At 42.9% G+C, this 25,546-nt stretch overlaps 1 protein-coding gene across 1 annotated transcript in view; it reads right to left on the bottom strand.

Annotated features, from left to right (window-relative positions):
* The window catches only part of IFT88 (intraflagellar transport 88), a 151,388-nt gene that overhangs the window by 12,447 nt on the left and 113,395 nt on the right, over positions 1–25,546 (bottom strand). Inside the window, exons 21-24 of the mRNA XM_089685780.1 lie at positions 21,533–21,585; positions 20,724–20,789; positions 13,980–14,086; positions 4,116–4,185 (exon numbers count right to left, since the gene is read on the bottom strand). Of these exons, the coding sequence (XP_089541906.1) occupies positions 4,116–4,185; positions 13,980–14,086; positions 20,724–20,789; positions 21,533–21,585 (296 nt within the window). The remainder of the gene's footprint in view (positions 1–4,115; positions 4,186–13,979; positions 14,087–20,723; positions 20,790–21,532; positions 21,586–25,546) is intronic.

The raw sequence follows: 25,546 nt of genomic DNA, 5'->3' as shown, positions 1-25,546 counted from the left end.
CCGAGCATTTCAGACAGATCTCCCTAGCCACCAGCAGTATGATTTTTATGTAAATGTTATTAGACTGCTCATCTGGTGTGACACTCGTACATTACACAGCACGATGGTCCTCTGGGAGCTGCAGCCACAGCAGAACTTCAATCCCTGCTCCACAGTGTCTGCTCTGGGATCACATAAAACTGCCTACCAATAAAAAACATTTAAAGGAACACATCATTGTTCATTTTAACCTATATTAAAATTTATTTAAAATTCAACTCTAAAAAAAAGTGCACACATAGTTGTTTCTATGATATTTTAGGTATAAATATAAAAGAGGTCAGCATGACATGTTATCAGTGAGAATTAAAGTAGTTGTAAACCTCAGAAATGAAAAATGAACAAAGCATATCCCTATATAGTGTATTTGACTCAATCAGTTTTCCTGACACCGAGAGAAAAAAGGCAACAGGTGGGAATTCCAGCAGACTGACAGCCTCGACTCTGTTCCTATGTGAAGGTGAGTGTGTCCCTTATTTCCAATCAGCTTTCAGAGCTCTCTCCACTGAGCTGTGCAGAGTGTGATTTCAGCTCTCTGCCTCCTATTTTCTGAACTCTCAGACAAGCTTTATACATTTGAATGACTGTAAAGAAGAGAAAACTGTGAATAGACAAGCACAACTGAGGCCAGTCACTTCAATGGGTACATGTAAGGATTTAAAACCACTTTAATGTTTGAAAAAGCCTTGTTTCTATGTACAACATGCAATTACGTACTGAATGCTTATGCAAATATCAGGAAAATCTTTTCTACCTCTTCCACAGAGAACTTTCCTCCACACAGCATGGGGGGACTTTACAAAGGCAAGCAGTCTGTGCTCAGTGCGGAATCTGAGGACTGACCAGCCATTCACAAGCTACATCTGGAAAGTTCTCCATAGAAGGTCACAAGTTCTCCCATAACCAGAAGAGCCAGTTGACCAGTAAAGCAATCCTATCATAGTCATGGGCAACAGGAATGTAAGGTCTGGGGGCAGGAGGGACCAGGCAAGCTCTCACTCTACCTGAAAGTGTTGGAGATTCACCAGACCTCACTACCATCTGAACACCTGTAGAGCACTCCAGGGCATTTGGTTTTCTTGCACAAAGAAGATTGAAATTATCGCTTATAATTTATATTTTGATGAATAGTTTTTTCTGTATGTGTATAAATTTTTGTTATACAACATACTGGATATGAGAGTGTCATTAGTGTGGGTGATTTACTGAGGTTTTGTTTTTTTTTATTTTAATTTTGCACATAGCAGCTCACAAGGTTTTGGTATTCATATTCCTTTACAGTCTACATGTGGTTTTGAAAATCTCCTGAACTGAGGAGGAGAGAAAAGTTCAAAGCTTACTTATAGCAGACCTAGAAACTTTTAGTTAACAAGTTGAAGATATATATTTCAATTGTGGAAAGAAAATCACCTTATAACCTAGTTTAGTAAATAAGAGCTCCATCTTCTGCCACCTACTTCACTACTCTATACTGTAGTAATATGGGGGCCAGTGGGTGAAATCATACAGTGTGACCAGGCACCAATCCACCCTCACCCCCTAGGAGTGTAAGAGAAGCAGAAGACTTTACGGGTGCCGTAGTTCTTTAAGAATGAAGACAGGACATACACCCACCAGGCTGGATGGTACTCTTGATCCTCCTTTGCAGGGTGACTTTTCAAAGCAAAAATTATAGACAAAATATTGCAACAGAGTTGATTTAAAAGAAGCTTGGGCTTATGAGAAAAAAAGTAAACCTCCATGCTGCAACATATACTCAGGTGTCGGTCTGCTTGGAGTGGAGAGAAGTGACTGTCAGCCATTTTAACTGAATGCATAACTGGATTAAATTGTGTTTTTTTATTTATCTGGAGTTGAGATGTGAATTCTCAAACAGTAAATAAAGTACGAACGTATTTTTCTTCTACATTCAAGTGTCTTCTAAAAGTAAAATCATAGTTCAAGCAGAACTACTGCTTGGCTAGCTCTAACTGTTTGTTACCCAAGTCTCTTCAGAAGTGATCACATGACCTGACATGGGAGGATTTGCAGAAAACATTTTTACCATTTAGGCATTTAAAAAATGAGGATAGCAAGGCTGAGAAAGATATATTTTGTTTTAGTTACACTTTAAAATATTGATACCCATGGGTACTCTTAGTTCCAGCACTTTGCTGTAGTTCATGTGGTCCATATAAAAGCATGCGAACATGAGTTGCAAGCAGCTGACTGTGACCTTGGTAGCCAGAGAAGGAACCCTGCCCTGTAATGTCACATTCAGCTCTCTGAAAGATGATTGTGTTCATGACTAAATTCTCTGGCCTGTACACATAAATCTCGGGTCATAAATAGAGGTAACTTGTCCATACCAGAAATTCTTCTTCCATCATCTTCCATCACTAATTTTACTCTATTAAGCTGGAAGATGTGATAGTGAAAACGACTGAAGAAAAATAAAAGGTATTTATTGTGAAAAAGCCACCACCTGATGAGTACAGAATGCAGTCAGTGGAATGTGACTGATGTATGGTTTCAATGCACAATTACATCATTATTCAAAAACCTTTCTTTCTGAAATTGTGTGATCCAAGAGTTCAAGAAACTATATTATAAAGAAAAAATTGCTGCTATAATAATACCATACACAGAAAACTGCTGCACATTTCATTTTATTGTTATTTTGTTAGCCCTTACCATCCAGTTGAATAATGATACACATGTGGGTAACTGTAAAATGTAATACCCCCACAACTCCTGCAATCACTGTTGGCCAGTAGGGTCCCTCTTCACAGTAATGTGCCAACTTAAATGTGCACAAAGTTGCAGACCTAAGCTCGACTTCCAATGCTTCAACCAGAATTTGCATATTAGAATACCCTGGCTTTCAAGGTCCCTGGAGTACTCCAAGGAGTGTAAAAGTAGATCCAAAGCTGGCCATACATGGAGCAGATTTCTGCCAGGTTTCTAATGAACAGGCTGAAATTTACTTTGTGGAAGTTCTTGTTGCCACCTTCCTGCCCGACATTCTTTGATTGAAAAATTGTTGGATGAACAGCACCTGCATCCAAACAGATGCAGGCACTGTTGGGGTATTTTGACAACTAGCAGTGCCCAGAGCAGTTCATTCCTGCATCTATTTTGTTTAGCATGATTGTAGGAATCTTAATTTTTTTTATTCAGACTGCTGTGGTAAAAAAAAGCCTATGTGGGTATGGTCAGCTTGGGTGTCTGCAGTTACATTTTGGCTTCAGTTTAGTATTTTTAGGTTTAAAAAGGTACACTTTAGGTTCCACCCACTGCTGCGATATATCTCACTTAATCTACTCATTTCCAGGAGCTTCCCAAAAGTTGACATTGATTTGGCTATAATATGCAGTTTGTCCATTTGTCTGGGGCTTAATGTAAGCCTGTCCATTGAAATCCATCTGTCTGTGCCAGACTGATAAATAATCTGTTGCCAAGTAAGCAAAAACAAATGAGTACCGTCCATATACTTTAGTTTTTTTTTTATCTGCCCTAACATCCAAATTTTTTGAAAAAGCTTTTGGGGTGTCCCCCCTTCTTCAAGGTCCAAGCTGTACTCTGAGCTGCTTAGAACTTGAAGAAGAGTCTACACCCTGAAAGCTTTTCCTGAAAATGTATACATTAGCGAAAATAAAAAACGTATCACAAACAGTTTTCAATTGATTTTGATGCAAGTGCACTAACACAGTTACAATCACCTCATCGCTGAGTAAGAAAATATTGTATACTATGCATGAGATCACACTCCCTACAGTACTGAATAAGTGAACTCAATATTCAAAACTCAATATTTAATTGCCAATTTATACAGATGCAACCTGCACTCTCGTGCTTTTATAAGTGTTGGTCCCCTTCGGACAGCCATGGCCTGTTGCAAAGGTTTTGGTTGCTATGCACAAGTCAGCTCAGTCATGCAAAGGAAAGTTTTATGCAGGTCAGTGTAGCCTCAACACATTTTATGAAATTATATGCCATATCATCATTACCACCATTATGATATGCCATATTACATGTTTCAATTCATATGTGCTAAATAGGAAATTTAATGGATATCATGTTCAGCTTGCACTTACCACTGCTGGCACTGCCCTCTCTGCCATCCCTTCGACTCCGGGCACTACTGTCTCTACCAGATCTTACACGCTGCAAAGAGAAGAGGAAGCATACTGAACTTCATTAAATTAAAAAAAAAGAAAAAAAAGAGTATAGGACACACTGAAAAAAAAAGTTGTTCACCAATCAGAACATCCTTACAAATGATAAAGAGCACGCAGCAGCCATTAGGCATGCTTGTTTACAATTGCTATGATTTTGCAAGATGTTGCACACATCTTCCCCATTAGACGGAATGCCATGTTCAGCATAAGCGAAAAATTGTACATTATCATAAGCGCTGCATCTCTACTGTGAAACATGGTGATGGCATCATCTTACTTTTGGGATGTGCCTCTACAGAAGGCGCAGGAAGGCTTGTGAGGGTAGAAAGAATGCAGGAAAGCGCAGGGAAACCCTGGAGGAAACCCTGATACAGTCTGAAAGAAAACTGAGCCTTGGGAGAAGATTTACCTTCCAGCAAAACAATGACCTAAAGGAAAAAGCCAAATGTGTACAACGATGGTTAAATATAACAGTGTTAACTACTTGCCCTCTAGAGGATTTACTCCCCTTTCTGACCAGGCCATTTTTTGTGATACGGCGCTGCATTACTTTAACTGACAATTGCACGGTCACGCAATGCTGCACCCAAATTAAATTTAATTTTTTGCGTTATAAGCAAAAAAGACAGAATTTTGAGAACAAAAACTAAATTTTTGACTTTGCTAGTAAACATATCCAGTAAAAATTAAAAAAAAAAAATCTAATTTCATCATACATTTAGGCAAAAATGTATTCTGCTACATCTTTGCAAAAAAATTTGATTGGTTTATGTGAAAGTTATAGCATTTACAAATGGTGGTATATATACTGGAATTTTCTTTTTTTTTCACTAGTAATAGCAGTGATCAGCGACTTATAGCGGGACTGCGGCGGCATTCTGATACTGGGGGGGAACTGACTTGGTGTCACTGACATCACCGTTGACACCAATACAGTGATCAGTGCTAGCAAAAAGTGCTGTCATTGTACTAATGGCACTGGGCAGGAAGGGGTTAACATGTGGGGTGATCAAAGGGTTAACGGGGTGCTGTTTCACCATGGGGGCTGTGTGTGTGTTTCACTGTAAGCACACTGCATTGTATGGCTCGGTTGTGCAGAGCCATACAAAGCAGTGTGCAGGAGCTGACAGGTGAGAGATCTGTATTGTTTATACACAGGTCTCTCCCCCATCCAAGATACTCGGCGATTGCAGAGTGCCGGCGGGGAATCACAGGCCGGGACCTGGTGATTGACAGCCGAGGATATGAATGGCGGCGCAGGTAGTGCGCACGTGCGCGCGCCCCCTAGCCGGAACTTCAAAATCACGTATATATGCATAATTTTGCGCACCCGTGCCGCCCTGTAGCAGTATTTCTGCTATAAGGAGGCACAGAAGTGGTTAATGTCCTGAAATGGCAGACAATGAGTCAAAATCCAGAACTCAATTTAAAGAGTATATGGCTGGACTTGAGGCTGTTCATTTATACTACTCTTGCAACTTGACAGAGTTGAGCAGTTTTGCAAAGAGGAATTGGGAAAAATTGCAGCAGTAATACACTCATATTAACAACATTCATCTTCTACATGCTCTTAGTTCAGCTTGTGATAAATTCTCTTTGGAACAACTGACAAATTTCGGGAACATAAGAGCAGCCTGAAGAGGAGGTAACTGACTGAGTTAACCGGCTGAGTCTTGATATGAAAATGTCTGCTAAAAGAATGAAGAGAATCTAAAGTTGAAGTATTTTTAAATGGAAATTGTTGGCTTCAAAGAGATGCCATGAGCATTTAAGGACAAGGTTTTTTTTTTTTTCGCAGGCTGGAATGAAGTGCAAAAATTGAGAAAACAAGCAGAAATGATATATTTAAAGAATAACCTGCTAACTAACCTCACACTGCTAACCAGGCTTTTGAAAAACAGCCTGCTTAGCTGTAATTTTTATAACTACATACCGCTCATAACCAGGCCCTCTAACAAACTACACGTTGCTAACCAGGCCATTTATAAAATAAACCCTAACATGGTCCTGTAATAAGCCACACATTACCAATCAAGACCCTTTTTTCTAAAAAAAAAAAAAAACCAAACAAAACAAAAATAAAAAACAGACAAGTTATCTTTTGAACTGAACTCTGGAAGCAGAATCATGAATTTGATAACCTGTTATTTTGGGTACACACAACATTGGTACAGAACATCTGCTTTACAAAACACATCACTATTGCAGCCTTTTTGCATGTTAATGAATATTTAAAAAATGGATTGATTAGAAAAAAAAAAAAAATTCACCGATTCTTCAGTTTAGCATACAGTATGTTTGTTATTGCAAGAGGAGGTGGAAAAAAGCCCATATATTCCCTCTATACACTCACCGGCTACTTTAGTTAGGTACATCTAGCTAGTACCGGGTTGGACCCCCTTTTGCCTTAAAAACAGCCTTATTCTTCGTGGCATAGATTCAACAAGGTGTTGAAAATATTTCTCAGAGATTTTGGTCATGATATGATGGCATCACACAGTTGCTGCAGATTTGTCGGCTGTATATCCATGATGCGAATCTCCTGTTCCACCACATCCCAAAGGTGCTCTATTGGATTAAGATCTGTTGACTGTGGAGGCCATCAGAGTACAGTGAACTCATTGTCATGTTCAAGAAACCAGATTGAGATGATCTGAGCTTTGTGACATGGTGCATTATCCTGCTGGAAGTAGCCATCAGATGATTGGTACACTGTAGTCATAAAGGGATGGACATCTTCAGAAACAATACTCAGGTAGGCTGTGGCGTTTAAACGATGCTCATTTGGTACTAAGGGGCCCAAAGTGTGCCAAGAAAACATCCCTCCACCTTTACACCACCACCACTACCACCAGCCTGAACCATTGATACAAGGCAAGATGGATCCATGCTTTCATGTTGTTTATGCCAAATTCTGACCCTACCATCTGAATGTTGCAGCTAAAATCGAGACTCATCAGACTAGAAAATGTTTTTTCAATCTTCAATTGTCCAATTTTGGTGAGCCTGTGCAAATTGTAGCCTCCGTTTCCTGTTCTTAGCTGACAGGAGTGGCACCCAGTGTGGTCTTCTGCTGTTGTACCCATCTGCTTCAAGGCTTGATGTGTTTTGTGTTCAGAGATGGTATTCTGCATACCTTGGTTGTAACAAGTGGTTAATTGACTTACTGTTGCCTTTCTATAATCTCGAACCAGTCTGCCCAGTCTCATATTATATCAAAAAGGCTTTTTCATCAACACAACTGCAGCTCACTGGATATTTTCTCTTTTTCGGACCATTCTCTATAAACCTTAGAGATGGTTGTGTGTGAAAATCCCAGCAGATCAGCAATTTTTTATATACTCAGACCAGTTCAAAGTCACGTAAATCCCCTTTCTTCCCCATTCTGATGCTCAGTTTGAGGGGCAGCATTATAAGCCAATCAGGTTTCATTGCCCTGCATGGTGCTGTAAAATAGAGCTTTTTTATTGGAAGAGAGCGCACAGTGATGATCTCATCAATGGGATTCCTTTTCTATCACTATTCAATCACAGTCTCAGCCAAGCTGTATTACTTTGACTGCAATAGGTAAAAGAAAATGATCAAGAACCTATATAGTGTCTAGACCAGTGATGGCGAACCTTTTTGAGCCCGAGTGCCCAAACTGCAACCCAAAACCAACTTATTTCTTTCAAAGTGCCAACACTGCAATGAAACCTGAATATCGAGCTTTTGGTTTAGAAAAAACAACTCGTACAGTAGTGCAAACTAATTAACAGTACAGGGATGACCAGAGACTGCGGACACAGTACAGGGATGACCAGAGACTGCAGACACAGTACAGGGATGACCAGAGACTGCAGACACAGTACAGGGATGACCAGAGACTGCGGACACAGTACAGGGATGACCAGAGACTGCGGACACAGTACAGGGATGACCAGAGACTGCGGACACAGTACAGGGATGACCAGAGACTGCGGACACAGTACAGGAGATGACCAGAGACTGCGGACATGGTACAGGAGATGACCAGAGACTGCGGACACGGTACAGGGATGACCAGAGACTGCAGACACAGTACAGGGATGACCAGAGACTGCAGACATAGTACAAGGGATGACCAGAGACTGCAGACACAGTACAGGGATGACCAGAGACTGCAGACATAGTACAGGGGATGACCAGAGACTGCAGACACAGTACAGGGATGACCAGAGACTGCAGACACAGTACAGGGATGACCAGAGACTGCGGACACAGTACAGGGATGACCAGAGACTGCGGACACAGTACAGGGATGACCAGAGACTGCGGACACAGTACAGGGATGACCAGAGACTGCGGACACAGTACAGGGATGACCAGAGACTGCGGACACAGTACAGGGATGACCAGAGACTGCAGACACAGTACAGGAGATGACCAGAGACTGCAGACACAGTACAGGAGATGACCAGAGACTGCAGACACAGTACAGGGGATGACCAGAGACTGCGGACAGTACAGGGATGACCAGAGACTGCGGACACAGTACAGGGATGACCAGAGACTGCGGACAGTACAGGGATGACCAGAGACTGCGGACACAGTACAGGGATGACCAGAGACTGCGGACAGTACAGGAGATGACCAGAGACTGCGGAAAGCACAGGGATGACCAGAGACTGCGGACAGTACAGATGACTGCTGACCTTTGGGGAGGGAGGGGGAGCGGGTACCTGAATTTGACAGGTACCCGCTCTTACTTCCGCAGAGTTTTTTTTTTATCTTACCTGTTCCTTTATCCAGCCGCGCGCTGTCTTCCCGGCTTCTGTAGTGTGGGCGCTCGTCGGACAGCCGGATGCCCAGTGCGCATGCGCGAGAAGCGCTGCGCTTTGTGATTGGTCCGGCGGCTTCTGGGATCTGTCATGTGTCCCAGGTACCGCCTTACCATTCACAAAGAGCACTGCTTCTTGCGCATGCGCACTTGGGACCCGGCTGTCACGCACACTACAGAAGCCGGGAAGACAGCGCGCCGCTGGATAGAGGGACAGGTACGGTCCCACTGCAGAGCTGAGCGGCCGGCCCAGTATTCTGACACGGCGGCGGTGGAAATACCGGACCGGCCGCTCTATATTCGCTCCATAAGACGCACTGACATTTCCCCCCCTTTTTTGGGGGAAAAAAAGTGCGTCTTATGGAGCGAAAAATACGGTATTCTCCTGGCGTGCCCACAGATAAGGCTCGGCGTGCCGGCTGTGGCACGCGTGCCACGGGTTCGCCATCACTGGTCTAGACTAAAAGAGTAGCTAAACAGAATTACACAGGTAAATTGGCAGATAACACATATTTACAGGTGAAACTCGAAAAATTTGAATATCGTGCAAAAGTTCATTTATTTCAGTAATGCAACTTAAAAGGTGAAACTAATATATGAGATAGACTCGTTACATGCAAAGCAAGATAGTTCAATCCATGATTTGTCATAATTGTGATGATTATGGCTTACAGCTCATGAAAACCCCAAATCTGCAATCTCAGAAAATGAGAATATTGTGAAAAGGTGCAATATTCTAGGCTCAAAGTGTCCCACTCTAAACAGCTAATTAAGCCATAACACCTGCAAAGGGTTCCTGAGCCTTTAAATGGTCTCTCAGTCTGGTTCAGTAGGAATCACAATCATGGGAAAGACTGCTGACCTGACAGTTGTGCAGAAAACCATCATTAACACCCTCCATTATTATTATTATTATTATTACTACGAGTTTATATAGCGCCAAAGGGTTTGCTCAGCGCTGTACAATAGGGGGGACAATACATGGCACAGTACAACAACAACAAACAACGTACGAGGGGTAAGAGGGCCCTACTCTTTCGAGCTTACAATCTAGGAGGGAGGGGGTAAAGGTACAGTAGGAAGTGGCTGAGGGGGATGAAGTGGTGGGAGGAATGAGGGAGGATGGCCATAAGGAGGGAAAGCCTCAAAAGGTAATTGCAAAAGAAGTTGAATGTTCCCAAAGTGCTGTATCAAAGCACATTAATAGAAAGTTATGTGGAAGGGAAAAGTGTGGAAGAAAAAGGTGCAAAAGCAGCAGGGATGACCGCAGCCTGGAGAGGATTGTCAGGAAAAGGCCATTCAAAAGTGTTGGGGACTTTCACAAGGAGTGGACTGAGGTTGGAGTCAGTGCATCAAGAGCCACCACACACAGACGGATCCTGGACATGGGTTTCAAATGTCGTATTCCTCTTGTCAAGCCACTCCTGAACAACAAACGTCAGAAGCGTCTTACCTGGGCTAAAGAAAAGCAGACCTGGTCTGTTGCTCAGTGGTCCAAAGTCCTCTTTTCTGATGAGAGCAACTTTTGCATCTCATTTGGAAACCAAGGACCCAGAGTATGGAGAAAGAATGGAGAGCATAGATATAGTGCATAGATACACTATATTGCCAAAAGAATTGGGACAACCCTCCAAATCATTGGATTCAGATGTTCCAATCACCTTCATGGCCACAGGTGTATAAAATCAAGCTCCATACAGACTGCTTCTACAAACATATGTGAAAGAATGGGTCACTCTCAGGAGCTCAGTGAGTTCAAGTGTGGTACCGTGATAGGTGCAATAAGTCCATCTGTGAAATTTCCTTGCTACTAAATATTCCACGGTCAGCTGTTAGTGGTATTATAACAAAGTGGAAGCAACTGGGAACAAAAGCAACTCAGCCACAAAGTGGTATGCCACGTAAAATGACAGAGTGGGGTCAGCACATGCTGAAATTCACAGTACGCAGAAGTCCCCAACTGTCTGCAGAGTCAATATCTAAAGGCTTCCAAACTTCATGTGGCCTTAAGATTAGCACAACAAGAGTGTGTGGAAAGCTTCATGGAATGGGTTTCCATGGCTAAGTAGCTGTATCTGAGCCTTATACCACCAAGTGCAATGCAAAGAGTCGGATGCAGTGATGTAAAGCACGCTGCCACTGGACTCTAGAGCAGTGGAGATGTGTTCTCTGGAGTGATGAATCATGCTTCTCAGTCTGGCAATCTGATGAACGTATCTGGGTTTGTTGGTTGTCGGGAGAACAGTACTTGCCTGACTGCATTGTGCCAAGTATAAAGTTTGGTGGAGGGGGGATTATAGTGTGGGGTTGTTTTTCAGGGGTTGGGCTTGGCCTCCTAGTTCCAGTGAAGGGAACTCTTAAGGAGTCAGCATACAAAGACATTTTGGACAATTTCATGTTCCTCATGTGGGAACAGTTTTGGGATGGCCCCTTCCTGTTCCAACATGATTACACACCAGTGCACAAAGCAAGGCACATAAGGTAGGCTCATTAAAATATATGACCACAAAAACACAGCTTACCAGCATAAAGTCGATTTGTTACATAATTACCTGGCACTCCTGCAAAAATACATTGTGCCAACACCGATTGGCATTTCAGGAGTGTGATAGATTGGAGTTTTACCCCAGCTCACTTAATGACTCAATTGGGCTAGGTTTGGGTAGATATCTGCGTGACATGTCAGCATTAGAACCAAGGAGTAGAGTTTAGGAAACATATGCTGTGAGGAAGATAAGCGATTTATAAATTGATTCCTTATGTGCACATAATTTGTTTCCTCATTCTCTGAAAGAGCTGGAAAGAAGAATGTGGAAGGGACAGCAAACAAAACTCATTTTCTAGTTTAAAAAAAAAATAAAACTATATATATAAATATATTTATATATAGATTATAGCTCTGCCCCTCCTCTGACTTCTCCAAGACCACCCATAACTAGCCCGTAAATTCAGCATAGATCCACAATCTTGTCTCAGTCACACCTTAGAAACATAGAAGAGTGACTTCAGAAAAAAGACTAAGCGGCCCATTGAGTCTGTCCCTTTATTATTATTATTATTATACAGGATTTATATAGCGCCAACGGTTTGCTCAGCACTGTACATTATAATGGGAGACAATACATGAGACAGTACAGTAACAATACAATACACGAGGGGTTCGAGGGCCCTGCTCCTTGGAGCTTACAATTTATTACTTTAAACATTTTTTTTTTTAATTGTTGTTAACTGCTTTGACAAAGTATAAATCTATGTTTATCCCAAGCATGTCTGAATCCATTTATTGTTGACTGACTGACTACTTCTGCTGGAAGTCTATTCCAAGCATCAACTACCCTATCCTAGGAAGACTGAGATAGTGATTGTTCACGTCTTTGACCTGCAAAATCTTATCCCACTTCAGGTGGCTCATCAATGCACAGAAGAGTAATTTCCATCCAATTCGGGAACTGGAGTACCTAGGAGTTTTGCTCAACATATTTTTTTTTTTTATATACACGTTTTTGGAGTCGTGATTGAGTGAAGAAATTTGGATTTATTGCCACATGAAAGGATTCACTCCTGTAAAAACGCATTTGACCTATTATAATTTGCAGGTCAAACATAAAGGTGAGCAGGGAGAGTATTGTGAGCACAAGCCAGTCCTTTGGAAAGTGATTGTTAAATGCACTAATTTGGACATTTTTGATTTGGAAGTTGGACTTTTTATTTAGTGTGTATTTATCTTGCATGGAATATTGGAGGATTATTTTATTTAATTCATATTACTGGATGAGGAGTTAGCGCACTACACATTCCTGGTTTATATAAGTTTTAACATTTAGTGAGTGGGTGTAGCAGCGCATGATCTACAAAATGCTTTTCACAGAAGATGTGAGCAAGCTGGAAAATTTATAATGTTTGAGTAAATAATTTTTTTACATTTTTTGGGACATTGGACTCTAATTTGGGACTTTCACATATAATATGTCACAGTTTTGATTATTTGTATTATTTGCGCTGTATTATTTTTATTAATATCATGTGGAGTCACTCTGCACAAGCTCAGTTTGGTGTGTATTGCTAGAGAGGTTTTTTTTTTTACCTTGGGAGAGTGCCTGTAATCAGCACAGGGCCAATCAGCACTGTCCAGACAGAGGGTCAAGGGTCTGCCATCTAATAGGACAGTGAAAGGAGAATGAAAACTCCTCCTACAAGCTTTATCCAGTGCTCTGCTGGATAATGATAGAAGTCACAAGACTGCTCTAATTGCTGATGGGAAAAGGCATTTAGCAGTTTATATTTACTAAAATAATTGTACTTCCATGTTCTGTGTACTGTAGGAGACCAGATCTAGTGAGTGCAGGGTCCTGGGTTTAGTAACACTTTAAGTACTTAATATGTTGCTTCTTGCGACAGAACAATCTTACAAATGATTTTCCCCTTTAAGTTGCAAATCTCTCATCTTAAACATTTAGGGGTATGTTTAATCATTTATATGACTTTATTTAAAACCTCTCCTTGTCCACATACATGTGTTTTAAAATTAGAGTTGAGGTTCTCTCTTCGTCACACCTGATTTGGTAGAGTGGAGTTATGAAAAATTTATATTTTGCCATTATGTTTATATTTTTCCCTTTATTTTGTTCTCCTCCAATACTTCCCTCTTCTCATGTCCCCTGATTACCCAACTTACCTTCCCTGTGACTGTTTCCTTTCTACTTTTGATATTTTCTTCCTCCCTCTCTGTCCCTTTGCCCTGGCAGCTACTGTACGTTAGTGAACAACAAAGACTCAGTCTCTGGCTTCCACTAGTATAACTTTCTTTCATACATAAGAATATGTCGGAGGTCACCATCTATGCCAAATATCTGCATTTTTCTCGGCAACCAGACACTTGATTTTGTGCATTAGAGCTTATGATTAATTGTTGTTGTTTTATATTATGTACCTCTGCTGTACCTATTTTCCTCAATATACAAATACACACAGCATATAACTACCTGCTCCTTTAACTCCTTCATCCTCTCTGCCTTCTTTAGCTTTGTTGCATATTCTTGGACTTCCTTTAACCCAATATCAGTGCAGAGCCGGACTAGGAAGCGCAAACCTGTTCAAAAAACCAAACACAAAAATATGAACTAGAAATACTAATATCCACAACAGACTTATTTCTTTTGTTTACAAACAATTTTATTAGTTTTTATGAAATATGCTGCAAAGACAACATTACAGAATCAAGTAACATATAAAACAGAAACAAGGCACATCTGTAATAAACATTCCAAAAAGGTACAATCATGTAAAGCATACAAATTAAGTGTCTGAGCAAGATAGACAAAAAGGTAGGTAGAACAATAATGGCACCAACAGAAAAACACGATCAATTGAATCATAAATATTCATTATTCAGATAGTAAATGTCTATGAATTTTCCAAACCTCCCACTTTCTGTTGAATAACTGCATCCTATCCAGTAACATATAATGAATTCTCTCCATGAGCATCACTGCATCGACTCTCGGGGCAATGGCACCATGGGCGACCTCCAGTGCAGGGCAACGGCCCACAGGACAGAAACACAAACGGTATGGATTAGCCTCATAGTCACCGTTCGTATTCCCATGATGTGAGCTCCCAACAGGCAAGACTGCATAGACAGATGCACAGGTGCATCTGCCACAGCAGAGGCCACTTCAGAGACTTTGCGCCATTCTAACAAAAGGTTTGGGCAAGCCCAAAATGTGTGCACCAAAGTACCAGCTAGGCCACAACCTCGGAAACACAAAAGTGAGACATTCCCGGAAACACGACACTCAGCCTAGAAGGAGTGTAATACCAGCGGGTTAGTACTTTGAGGGCCGCCTCCCAAACAAAAAGAGAAATAGTGCTCTTACGTATACTATCCACCATGGGGTCCCAATCCTCTCCAGAAAAAGTGACACCACTTTCTGTCTATATAAGGGGGGTGAGGAATAGATAGTTACCGAAAAAAAAAAAGATAAAAATCCAAAATAAGACCCCTGCCCCTAGGAGAGTCACGGCTAGTACGTTCGAAAAAGTAATCGGGGACGAAGGTGTCAAATCAAAATGTGTATGAAGAAAAATGTCTAATTTGCCTATAACAATAGTATTCCCGGAGCGGGATATCAAAAAGTGTGCATAGCATCTCAAAAGTGATATAAGACCCTCCTCTTTGAAAATCAGATAATCTGATAAAGGAATGATCATACCACCAACAAAACGCCTGTGGAGACAAGAATGCTATAAAGAATCTCGGGTCTCCAAAAAATGATGAACCCGATGGGACAGAAGATACAAGATTTAATTTAAATTTATAACGGAACAAAAGCATCAATGAGTGGGCAACAATAGAATTATGGAACATCAACATGCGAGGGGGAATTTTTGTCCATAAAATACCCGGTAAATAGAACAGACGTATAGATTGAGATTCAAATCTGGTCCAAGGGATTTGGAAGTTAATAGTAGCCCATTGCGATAGTTGTGCGAAGCGGGCCGACAGGTAATAGAGCCAGAAATTGGGAAGACCAAGGCCTCCCATCCTTTGTGATTGGTAGAGGATTAATGAAGTGAAACGAGGATGTTTGTTACACCAAATAAAATTATTAATCACACGTTGAAAACGATCTAGAACAGTTTTCGAGACCGAGATTCGGAGTGCTCGAAACAAGTACAATAATTTCGGCAAAACATTCATCTTCACTGCCGTGACTCTGCCTAAAAATGAGGGTATCCATGCCAGATCTTTAACAAAGTAGAGAGGCGTGATACACATGGTGGGTAATTAACTGCAAATAATCTCGAATAGCTGGGAGTAAGATATACACCCAGATAGGAGATCCGATCTGCGGCCCAACGAAATGGGAAAGAGCTGCGGAGAGATTCCCCCAGGGAACCAGTAACATTAATAGGCATAACAACTGATTTGGTAAAATTTACAGTGAGGCCCGATATGGATGCAAGCTCATTCAATAATGTGCATAAATTCGGCAGTGATACTAATGGGTTAGTAAGGAAAATCATGACATCATCTGCATAGAGACATAATTTAAACTGCGATACCAAGAGGGGATACCCCGAGATGTTCGGGTGTGTTCTAATAGCAATCGCCAAGGGTTCCAAAATTAGCGCAAATAGTAAAGGTGACAGTGGACATCTCTGACGGGTGCCCCTGCCCAGCGTAAAAATTGCAGCCTGGAAGTCTAATTCTTGTATGGGGGGAGGCATACAAAGCATGTACCCCGGACAGAAATTTGTCTTGGAAGCCCATATTCTGCAACAGTGAGAACATATAGGGCATTTTAATAAAGGCCTTGTCAAAGACCGTGTCCTGTCTTTTTTCTCACACTTTTTGTTTTTTGTGAATGAGTATCAGGACCATGTACCCCATACTCAGTCACATGGGGGGGGGGGGGCTGGTATGGGGAGGGCCCCTTGTTAAAGGGGACTTCCAGATTCCGATAACTCCCCTGCCTGAAGACCCTCACAATCACCAGGTTGTGGAGGAGCCCCCCCCTGCCCCAAAGCACCCCCCAGTTTGAGGGCATACGGCCTGGTATGGTTCAGGTGGGGGGGCGCTCGCTCGTCCTCCCCTCCTTTCCTGACCTGCCGGGCTGCATGCTTGGATAAGGGAGTTCCCCTCAAAATCCATACCCGACTGAAAGGGCTTGGTATGGATGGGAGGGGGGACCCAACGCTGTTTTTTAACTTATTATAGTGCTGGTTTTTAAATGTAACTAGCGCTTTTTTTTCCTTCACTATAGCTCAGAAATTCAGCTGTCACTTTCCCCCCAGCTAAAAGAGAGAAAGTTTTCTTTTAATTTATTTCCCAAGTTAAAAGAAACAAAGTTTCCTTTAACTCCGGGGAAAGTGACAGCTAATCCTGTGAGCTGTAGTAAAGAAAAAAAAAAAAGACGGCAATAACATTTAAAAATCAGCACCGACATACACTTCGTATCGCAAAAAAAATTAGTAAAAAAATTTGTAAACCGAGGCATTATTTTCAATGGATTTTCATTCGTAAAACTTTACGTTAACTGAGGCATTCGTAAACCGAGGTACCACTGTATATAAAACCCACGGATATCTACAGAAGACTTCAAGCACAGTACAGGGATGAGATGTTTGAATGCTGTAAATGTTTCAAAGATGGCCGTAAGTCCATCAGTGACGATCCCGACCATGGTGGCTTCCAGCCCACAGCAGTCTTTCCTGTGAACATTCAGCCCATGGAACGCCTGATCCTGGATAAACAACGCATAACCGGTCGTGAATTTACATGGCTTGGATTGATCATTAAGGGTGTCCTGTTTCTCCAGGACAATGCACAAGTTCATACTGCTCACCGCACTACATGTGCACACTACAGCAACTTGGCTGGGAGGTATTGCCACATCCCCCTTACAGCCCAGGCCTCGCTCCGGAGTGATTTTCAACTGTCTGGACCCAGAGTTCCTCGGAGGTCAGCATTTCAGCACTGATGACAAAGCAGGCTGTCCTAGGATGGTTCAGGCGTACTGATAAATCTTTCTATACCGAAGCTCTGTTGGTAATGACAGCTTCAAGATGCCTCCTGTATGAAGAAAGTAGTTGCTCAGGTATAATTTTGGCCCATTCTTCCACACAAACAGTGTTCAAATCTTGAAGGTTCCGTGGGCCTCTTCTATGAACTCTGATCTTTAGCTCTTTCCATAGATTTTCTATTGCATTCAAGTCAGCTGACTGGCTAGACCATTCTAGCAGCTTTGTTTTCTTTCTTTGAAACCAATTGAGAGTTTCCTTGGCTTGTATTTGGGATCACTGTCTTCCTGAAATGTCCATCCTCCTTTCATCTTCATCATCCTGGTAGATAGATTTTTATCAAAAATGTCTTGGTACATTTTTCCATTCAACCTTCCTTCAATGATAAGAAGTTTGCCAGTACTGTATGCTGAAAAACAGCCCCACACCTTGATGTTCCCACCTCAAACTTCACTGTTGCTATGGTGTTTGTGGGGTGGTGTGCAGTGCCATTTGACCCCCAAACATGGAGTGTATTGTGGCATCCAAGGAGATCAATTTTCGTCTCATCTGACCAGACTATATCCTCCCAGTATTTCACAGGCTTGACTAAATGTTGTGCAGCAAACTTTAACCACTTGCCTACCAGGCACTTATACCCCCTTATTTACCAGGCCAATTTTCAGCTTTCAGCGCTGCCGCACTTTGATTGACAATTGCGCGGTCATGCAACATTGTACCCATATGAAATTTTGATCATTTTTTTCTCACAAATAGAGCTTTCTTTTGGTGGTATTTAATCGCCACTGGGCACTTTACTTTTTGCGCTATAAATAAAAAAGTTGCAAAAAATTTGAAAAAAAAAAAAAGTTTCTTTGTTTCTATTATAAAATTTTTCAAACAGGTAATTTTTCTCCTCCACTGATGTGCGTTGATGAGGCAGCACTGATGGGCACTGATAGGCGGCACTGATAGGCAGCACTAAAGGGCACTGATAGGCAGTACTAATGAGGTGGCACGGATAGGCAGCACTGATAGACAGCACTAATGAGGTGTCACGGATAGGCGGCACTAATATGCAGCACTGATAGGCGGCACTGATAGGTGACACTGATGATGGGTACTGATAGACGGCACTGACTGGCATCACTGCTGGGCACTGACTGGCACAACCACTGGGCACTGACTGGTGGCACTGACTGGCAGCACTGCTGGGCTGCACTGGTGGGTGGCACTGGTGGGCAGCACTGGTGGGTGGGCACAGGTGGGTGGCACAGGTGGGTGGCACTGGTGGGCACAGGTGGGTGGCACTGCTGGGCACAGGTGTGACACTGCAGAGTGGCACAGGTGGATGCACTGCTGGGCACAGGTGGGTGATCTGCTGGGCACAGGTGGGCGGAGTTAGTGGGCGCACTGCTGGGCACAGGTGGGCGGAACTTGCGGGTGGCACTGCTGGGCACCGATCATCAGGGCACTGATCATCAGTGCCCTGATGATCGGTGCCGATCCTCGCTCTGACAACTGCCGGTTCTCGGCAGTACTTTCCTCACGATCTGACAGCGTGAGGAAAGTGCAGCCGAGAACCGGCACTTGCATTTCCCTCTGATCAGTGTGTCATTGGACACCGCTGATCAGGTGGTAAAAGGCCGCTGTGATTGGCCTTTTACCACATCACGTGATCAGCTGTGTCCGTAGGACACAGCGATCACAGAGATCGCCGGGTGCGCGCCCCATGGGGCACGCAGGAGAGCGCGTTCTGGTGGGACGTCATATGACGTCCACCCAGAACTGGCCGGCCGCAGTGCAGCCGTCATTCGGCTATCTGCGGACGGCTACTAGTTAAACAAGCTTTAACAGTCTTGAGTGGTGAGCGTGCATATAGGCCATGGCGGTTGAGTGCATTATTTATTGTTTTCTATGAAACAATTGCACCTGCTAATTTTAGGTCTTTCTGAAGCCATCCACAAGTGGTCCTTGGCTCTTAGACAACTCTTATGACAATTCTTTTCACTGCTCTGGCATAAATCTTGCGAGGAGCACCTGGTCATGGCTGGTTTATGGTGAAATGATCTTATTTCCACTTCTGAATGTTCCAGTGAGCACTCTTGGGGTCATAATCCAGAAGTTTAGAAATCCTTCTATAACCAATGCCATCAGTATGTTTTGCAACAATAAAGTTGCGAAAGTCTTGAGCTTTTATCCATCATGAGATGCAACACCTTGGTAATGAGACACCTTTTTACAGGCCATCAGTTGAGACTGAACCAGCTGTTATTAATTTGCACTGGCAAGGGGCAGGAATGCTTTCTAATTACTAATAGATTTCAGCTGGTGTCATGGCCTTGCATGCATTTTTGCATGTGTTCAATACTTTCTCCCTGCGTCATTCCATTTTATTACACATAACTTAATTTGTGAACTTCTTTGTTTTGGTTTCTTTGTATGTGTGGATTGCATGGGTTGTTACCAACATGTGGTGAAAATTGCATGTCAATAGCATCTTCAGAAATATATTTGCTTAGGAAAATGGTGACGTTTTCAATACTTATTTTACTTGCTGTGTGTGTATATATATATATATATATATATATATATATAGTTATATTGCTGTATACACATACACACCAACTTTGTTTTTACAAATAAACGATTGACAAAAGATTCACATGACGCTATGGGTTAGCTAAAGAGACAGCACAGCAGACAAAGCTTACTGTGTAGCTCTGTCAGGCTCACCTGCTTCAATGTGTTGCTTCCTCACCAGCCAGTGGAGCAAAGTGCTACTACATCATTGATGTAAAAGTTGCACAATCCAAATCACCAGCAATGGAGGGATGTCCTGCTCATTTAGCCAGTGAGGGAGGAAACTATGAAAACAGGCAAGCGTTTCTGTAGATTGTTTAGCCCTGTATAGCGATCCTGTTACAAGCTGTCAGAATCCCTATTGTGACACAAGCCATTTGATAAGGGATGACTTAACAGTGTTCTTTTAGCACAGCTGAGAGTGACTGGATGCTTCAGATGTGAAAAGCAGACTAGAGCTCCACCTGCTGGCCCTATAGAAAACTACACAACGGTAATGCAATTTCAAATTTACCTAATTATATTTACCTACTTTTTAACCATTTTAGACCTGACCAAAATCTAAAATATTTTTAAAAAATTTCACCTTGAATTGCTATTTTAATACCCAGAGAACAATCCCACAAACCAAGATTCCTTACATTCAACATTTTCTGGGAACTTGCGGTGAATATCCTTGTATTTTTCAAGTGACTTTTGATAGTTTCCTGGATAAATAAGAAAGGCAAACAGAACAACTCAATAAAATGGTTAAACATTTTGAGGCACTTAAAAAAATAAAACCTGGCTTATACTTAAAGGATAAGTTCATCTTTAAAAAAAAAAAAATGCACATCAGCAGATCATGGGTGTTGTACAGGACTCCTGCAGACTTGTCAGTGTATCTGTCTGCTCGTACATTGTACGGGCAGACAGATACACACTGACAGGAAGACAGTGAACTACTAGAGCGCTCAGCAGCGCCATAGTAGTTCATTAAGAACTACGAGCCAACAGTCTTTGAGGTACTTGTAGCTGCCCATTCACAGAATGAATGACGCGGCTAGGCAGGTGGAGTCCCGCACGGCCACGTTTTTTTAAAAATAGTGACAGTGAGCGTGGGGAGAAGATCCCCCACTTGCTGTCATTAGATTCAGTGGTGTGGGCAGCAGCTGCAGGAGTGGGAACATGTTACATGTTCCACCCAAAAAATGGGTGCAGCATGTAACATGTTTCCAAAGGTGAACTTATCCTTTAATCCCAATATCTTTGTGCATTACTAAATTACTGGTTAGCATGATTTGGGCAGGTTAGTGTTCTGCTTTTTAAATAACAAAATATTGGGAGGTACAGTAAATGTGTAGACCCTGCTAAATATTGTCTCCTATGCTTGAATAATCAACTGTCTGCTTTATAATGTACATTCTAATAACTCAGGAAAAGAATAAATTAGAATAAATGTTATAGTTACCACTCCTCCTGTAACAGCTTGCCACCATCAACTGCCATTTTACTTGTGTAGGTCTGTAAAAACAGCAGAAACATGGGTAAGTACTGCATTCATTTTACAACAACCCTTTCTTGACAAGAGGTCAATAATTTCAGAGGTCCATGCAATCAAAAAATAAATAAATATTTATTTTGCTGTTTTCATTCGTATTTATTTATTTCTAATTAATTTTAACCTGGTTACAAAACTTCCTGTCCTAGGGTGACAACACTCTCTTGCTGTAGTGCAGCAGCAGTTTTTTCCCTAAAACAAGATTATAAAATACCACCCTAATATTATGAGTTCACAAGATTTCTAGCAGTGTAAACCTATATCTTTTGCACATAAGGGTCTATAACTCTATGAGGTCAATTTACTAAAGGCAAATAGACTGCACTTTTTAAGACCGCTTCTAGGCTGCTTCAGAGCTTAGTACATTGATGGGAAGCTCTCCTGTCTTCCATCATTCAATCATGTGCAAGCAAAAATGCTGTTCTTTGATTTTCCTTGGATGTAATTGGGTATTATTTGCAAAGGGAAGCTTTACCTCATTTACTAATCTCTGGAGCAAATCTCCTTTCAGAGTGCAACTGCGACTGCAATGTGCACATTCTATATGCCTTTAGTAAATCGGCCCCTATGAATAGCTTGCTTACATTATATCATTTTACCTGTTTTTTAGGGACATAAAAGGGTTTTATTAGGTACACTGTTTTAATCAATTGTCAAATTTGTATTTTGAACTGACAAATGGACAACAATTTCAGAAAAATGCAATTTATGCCTATAGCTTTTTTTATTTTATTTTTTAAATTAATGTAATTTTCATAATTAATTTAGCACTAGATGCAGACTACCACCTGCTTCTGTCAAAGTTCTTCCTTTGTGTGGGACACACATTGACAGATGAGCCATTTGGCATCACTTTGTTTGTAAACAAAGCCATGTTTGACTGCCATAGTGATCACATGATCTGGGACTAAGCTAATTGGTTCCTGAGTGTTGTCAGGCAGGTATAAGATACTAAACGGTCACAAAGCAGCTGGAAGTTTAGCAGAGGGACATTTATAAACAGCAGAAATGGGTAAAGCTGAATTATAATGCTTATTTGGAATAAATGGGTGAGCTGCATTTACTGCCAAAGGATATGCTCATTTCTTTAACCTGTCCTGACATTTACAGTCCCGCCAAAAAAGCCAAATGACCCGACTTTCCTCTACCTAGCCCTTAAACGTGACTGGACAGAGAAAAATCAGCAGCAGGCAACTGTCAATGCGTGTGGATGCAACACTCTTCCCTCTCACTGCTGCACAGAGGTTACAAGAGGCTGACATCACAACAGATTCAGTTACTTTACTAGGCCCATTAAAACAATACAATAAAGCTGAATTCTGTGATTTATTTGTATTGCATACCTACATTGGATCAGCTTGCCACAACATAAGTATGCATATCTCATACCTAATGGTCCTCTGGGGAAGCTGGAAATCACTGTAGGAGTTGGCACTACTACAGTGATAGCTGCGACCCTCTGGATCCTGCTCAGGTTCTATGAGAGCATTCCCCACTGCACACACACTGTCATCTATAAAAATATTTCTATTTTTTTTCAAGACAATGCAATGCAAAGCTGGACCAATATAAGTATGCAATATAAATCGTTCTTGGAGTTCAGCTTTAAATTAAATATTCACAACCTCACTAACACCCCCTTCCCTCTCTCTGACCACAACCTGATTACCTTCTCTATCTCCTCGTCCTCGAATGCCTACCCCTCCAAATGTCACACTACTACCAGCCGTAACCTCCGCAACCTTAACCCTGCCCCCTTCTACTCTGCAGCTGATCAACTCTATGACAGCATCCTTCCCCTGTCCTGCCCCGACTTGGCTATGACTGCCTATAACAACAAGCTGTCAACAGCCCTTGACTCACTAGCGCCTTTAACCACACGCAACATCAGACCCCGACCGCTCCAGCCCTGGCAGACTGATCACACCAAATCCCTCAAACAACACAGTCGTGCCCTGGAGCGACTATGGCGCAAAACCAAATCCCAACAAGCCTTCACCCACTACAAATCTGCCTTCCACACCTACACCTCCACGCAGCCAAACAAGCCTACTTCCTGACCCTCATCAAGGCCCTCTCCTCCAATCCTCGCCGACTCTTCTCCACCTTCAACTCTCTACTCTCTCCACCCCCACCTCCACCCAGCACCTCACTCACCGCCCTTGAGATTGCCAATCACTTCAAAAACAAGATTGACACAATTCGCAATAACATCGCCGCAACTCACATTCCCTCTCAACCCGTCCCCTCTCACACAGCTACCCCCTCATCCCCCCTCTCCCTCGACATAACCCACAGGGACTTCGTCACTGCTCAAACTCCCTCCAACCCCGTTTCCCCTCACTCAGCTACCCCCTCATCCCCCCTCTCTCATGACCCCACCACTGCTCTGACCTCGACTTCCACCCCACCCCACATTCCTCATACTGAAGCCCCATCAACACTCCGCACCTTTGACCTTACTACCATTGAGGAAGTCTCCAAGGTCCCCTCTGATGCCCGCCTCACCACCTGCCCCCACGACCCTATCCCCTCACAACTTCCTTCCTCCTCCATCCTATGCTCCCTCACCCACATCTTTAATCTCTCCCTCTCCTCTGGCACTTTCCCCTCCCCTCTGAACCATGCACACATCACCCCCATACTTAAAAAGCCCTCCCTGGACCCAAATGACCCGAACAACCTCAGACCCATCTCCCTGCTCCCATTCACATCCAAACTCCTCGAGCACCTATTCTACACCGGCCTAAGCTCTCACCTCAACGGCAACAACCTCCTCGATCCCCTACAGTCCGGCTTCCGTCGACTACATTCCACCGTAACTGCCTTACTCAAACTCTCCAATGACCTGCTAACCGCCAAAGCTAATGGCCACTATTCAGTGCTCCTACTTCTTGACCTCTCCGCAGCCTTCGACACAGTCGACCACCCCCTCCTCCTCAAAAAACTACACTCCCTCGGCCTCAGAAATTCTGCTCTCTCCTGGCTCTCATCCTACCTGTCACAACGCTCTTTCAGCGTTACCTATAATGCTACCACCTCCCCCTCACTCCCCCTCTCTGTTGGGGTCCCTCAAGGCTCCAGCCTCGGGCCCCTTCTCTTTTCCATCTACACCTCCTCCCTTGGCCAACTCATACACTCTCACGGCTTCAACTACCATCTATATGCCGACGACACACAAATCTCTCTCTCAGCCCCCCACCTCACCCCCTCAGTCTCCGCCCAAATCACACACCTACTGAGCGACATATCAGACTGGATGTCGCTCCACTTCCTTAAACTGAATCTCTCCAAAACAGAGTTTCTTTTCTTCCCCCCAGCCTGCACACCACCCCCCATTGACTTCTCCATCATGTCCAACAATGCCACCATCAAACCCGCCCCGCAGGCCAGAGTACTTGGTGTCATTCTGGACTCCAACCTATCCTTCCAGCCCCAAGCCCAATCTTTAACAAACATCATGCAGACTCCACCTCCGCAAGATCGTCAAAATACGCACGTTCCTAACCCCAGAAACCACTAAACAGCTCATCCACTCCCTCATCATATCACGACTCGACTACTGCAACTCCCTCCTCACTGGCCTGATTCACCGCTGGCTATCCCTGCTTCAGTCGATCCTGAATACGGCTGCCAGACTCATTCACCTTTCCAACCGCTCCGTTTATGCCACCCCCCTCTGCCAATCCCTCCACTGGCTTCCGACTGCGCAACGGATCAAATTCAAAATCCTAACACTGACGCACAAAGCTGTCTACCATACTGCCCCGAACTACATCACCAACCTAATATCCAAGTACCACCCAACACGCACACTCCGCTCCTCACAAGACCTCCTTCTCTCTAGTTCCCTGGTCTCCTCCTCCCATGCCAGCCTCCAGGACTTCTCCAGGCTGTCACCCATCCTCTGGAACTCCCTGCCCC

This window comes from Staurois parvus, unplaced genomic scaffold (genome assembly GCF_062004578.1).
Source record: "Staurois parvus isolate SC_StPar_1 unplaced genomic scaffold, SC_StPar_1.0 ptg000387l, whole genome shotgun sequence".
Taxonomy (NCBI): Eukaryota; Metazoa; Chordata; class Amphibia; order Anura; family Ranidae; genus Staurois; species Staurois parvus.
Note: the sequence above shows the minus strand (reverse complement) of the source record. Positions and strands in the feature narration are given on the sequence as shown.